The sequence below is a fragment of the Lactuca serriola genome, chromosome 1 (assembly GCF_051521515.1).
Source record: "Lactuca serriola cultivar US96UC23 chromosome 1, Lser_US96UC23_V15, whole genome shotgun sequence".
Taxonomy (NCBI): domain Eukaryota; kingdom Viridiplantae; phylum Streptophyta; class Magnoliopsida; order Asterales; family Asteraceae; genus Lactuca; species Lactuca serriola.
The window spans coordinates 87,437,458-87,440,288 of NC_136408.1; the positions used below are offsets into that span (position 1 = coordinate 87,437,458).

At 34.4% G+C, this 2,831-nt stretch overlaps 1 protein-coding gene across 1 annotated transcript in view; it reads left to right on the forward strand.

Moving 5' to 3' along the window:
- The first annotated feature begins 246 nt into the window (after positions 1-246).
- LOC145094323 (cytochrome P450 Tp4149-like) overlaps positions 247-2,831 on the forward strand; it is a 9,207-nt gene continuing 6,622 nt past the window's right edge. Inside the window, exon 1 of the mRNA XM_079032574.1 lies at positions 247-1,243. Within this exon, the coding sequence (XP_078888700.1) occupies positions 350-1,243 (894 nt within the window). The 5' untranslated portion in view covers positions 247-349. The remainder of the gene's footprint in view (positions 1,244-2,831) is intronic.

Genomic DNA, 2,831 nt, shown 5'->3' on the forward strand with positions numbered 1-2,831 from the left:
AATGATCAAATATATATAAAAAAATAAAGTTTATAAATGTTAACAAAACGAAAATGTAATTACTTCACAAGTCATTTTCCTCTATATTAATTATAAGAACCATCCATTAAAAGGATTCAAACCATATAAACCCGACTATGAAAAAAATAAAAATCAATGATCATAACCATTCCATTATTGGGCATCATAACCATATTTTGCTTTATAATAATAGCTACCCCAGAAACGCCCCTTAGGTGAGTAGCTCCAAGAAAAATCATTGTGTGCTGAGATTTCAACTTTCTATATAACCATTCCATCATTGGGCATCATAAATGTTTTGGTACCAATAAGGCAATAACCAAAGGAAATGTTTTCTTTCATAAAGAACTACCCCTTTTACTACTATTCATGCATCGTTTTAGTAATTTTCGTCAGTTTAAAATGGATTTTATCTCTTTTCAAGACCAATAAAAATTTACCACCATGTCCACCAAGGCTTCCTATCATCGGAAATCTCCACCAACTAGGTTTGAGCCCCCACCGCTCTCTTCAAGCCTTGTCCCAAAAACACGGTCCACTCATGTTGATGCACCTTGGCAATGTACCCATGCTTGTTGCCTCCTCACCTGAAGCAGCCAAAGAACTCTTGAAAACCCATGATATAAAATTTGCTAGCCGACCAAAGTTAAGAATCCCAAACATTCTTTCGTATGGCTCCAACGACATAGTATTTGCTCCTTATGGAGAGCATTGGAGGCAATTGAAAAGCATCGCTGTAGTCCATCTTCTAAATAATACACAAGTCCAGTCATTTCAACAAGTGAGGGAAACGGAGGTGGCATTTATGGTTGACAAGATCAAAAAAAGTTGTGGCTCTTTAGTTGATCTTAATGAGTTGATTTTTTGTCTTACGAATAACATAGTCAGCAGGGTGAATCTAGGGAGGACATATGGTGGGTTAAAGTTCGAAGACATAATGGGCAGGTTTCTGCATCTGCTTGGTGGTTTCCATGTTGGAAGTTATATTCCATGGTTGGCTTGGATAGACCGATTGAGTGGTTTAGAGGAGAAAGCACATAAAGTCGTTAAAGAGTTTGATGATTTTCTTGAATGTGTTGTTGAAGAACATGTAGATAAGAGAAGAGGGGTGGATACTCTATGTAGTGAAGATCATGATCTAGTTGACATCTTATTGGATGTACAAAGAGATAATGCAATCGGCTTTACCTTTCATAGAGATGTCATCAAAGCCCTCATTTTGGTAAGAATTTTCCTTTCATGTTCTTGAATCGAAGAGTTATGATAAAATAAATAAATAAATAATTGTGGATAAAGTCACATTTGCACCTGAAATGAAACAGTAGACACCTAATATAGCAAATCAATGGAAGTGACTTGGACCACGCAAAATGTTTATATGTGAAATAGTCGTGTGTGTATCGCAAAAAAAGTAAGGATGACAAATCTTATTTACATAACCAATATTAAATAAATAAATTTATTCACTATGTGATTTTTTTTTTGTCGATTTTTGTATTTAACACTATTAAAAAAATAAATTAATTCACTGTGTGGTATTCACATGCTATAATTGATTTTTTTTTCTTTTCTCGAAGGCAGGGTCATCAAAGCTAAAGAATGTTAGATTTAAATTTAGAACAAATAAGTGAATAACTTTTTTAATGATGCTCATAATAGTAAACTAGAAAACCACTCATGTGGTTAAAATTTAGAACTAGTAAACTAAACTACAAAAACCATGGATACTACCATGTACTACCCAAAAGTTATATTTGAAACTAGAGTAAACTTAAAATCGTTGATGTGGTTTCGTATATATAATGTGCACATTTTATTTCGATTCAGATTTTTCACTTGTATAGTCCCTCTCTGTTAATATTATTTTGTTGTGGTTTTGTCTCTGCAAGACATAAAATAACAATTTTAACGTTATTTGATTTTTTTAATTCTTTATGTTTAATTTATTATAATAAATGTTGGACCATGTCTAGCGAACAATCTTAGTACATATGGCTCTAAGACGATTCCACATATGAATGAGATCAGTGTTTTTATTAAAATATTTGGGTCCCATCACCCATCTCCGATGATTTCAACAAAAGGAATGAGACTATTAGAATTAAGGAGTTCGATAAACACGCACGCGATAATGAAGATACTAACTAAAGGAACAACAAGAACACGAGGGTTTAACATGGTTCACTTGATCAGAATAATTAAGTGTGTCCACATTTAAACTAGACATATATTTTATTGATAATAGCTAAAAGACACACTTTCTCTTTTGGGGTTACAATCATTCGTGGATATCTATTTATAATAAAGACCTAATTTCTTATGGATATGGGCTCATGGGTCGTGACATCAATGACATGAGTTCGTCCATGATCGTATATGATCGTACATAAGTTGGTCCATGATCGTACATGGCTGACTTGGTCCCCAAGTTACAAGTTCAATTTGAAGTTCAGAGTTTAGGATTGCTTCTAATCATCAAACAGAAAGCAAGGTGTACACCGAAGGATAAGCTTAAGCGACGAGCTTCGTAGTTTCGCTTCGCTTCAGAGTCTTCAATTATATTTCGTAACTTCGCCTAAAGCTCTACTTCTTGACTGACCTTCTGACCTTGTTCGCAACCTTGCTCCAGCAACTTCATTTAGAAATAACACTTAGCGAACTTCACCAAGCGACTGCGTTGTATGATCAAAGCTTTGCACTACCAACAACTTCGACCGAAGCTTTGGTCTTATTTATATTAACTTCTCTAAGATAGTTTTCTTCTTGGGGCGATGCCTTAGTTTCTAAGTGGCAATAAGGTCAAAGGATAG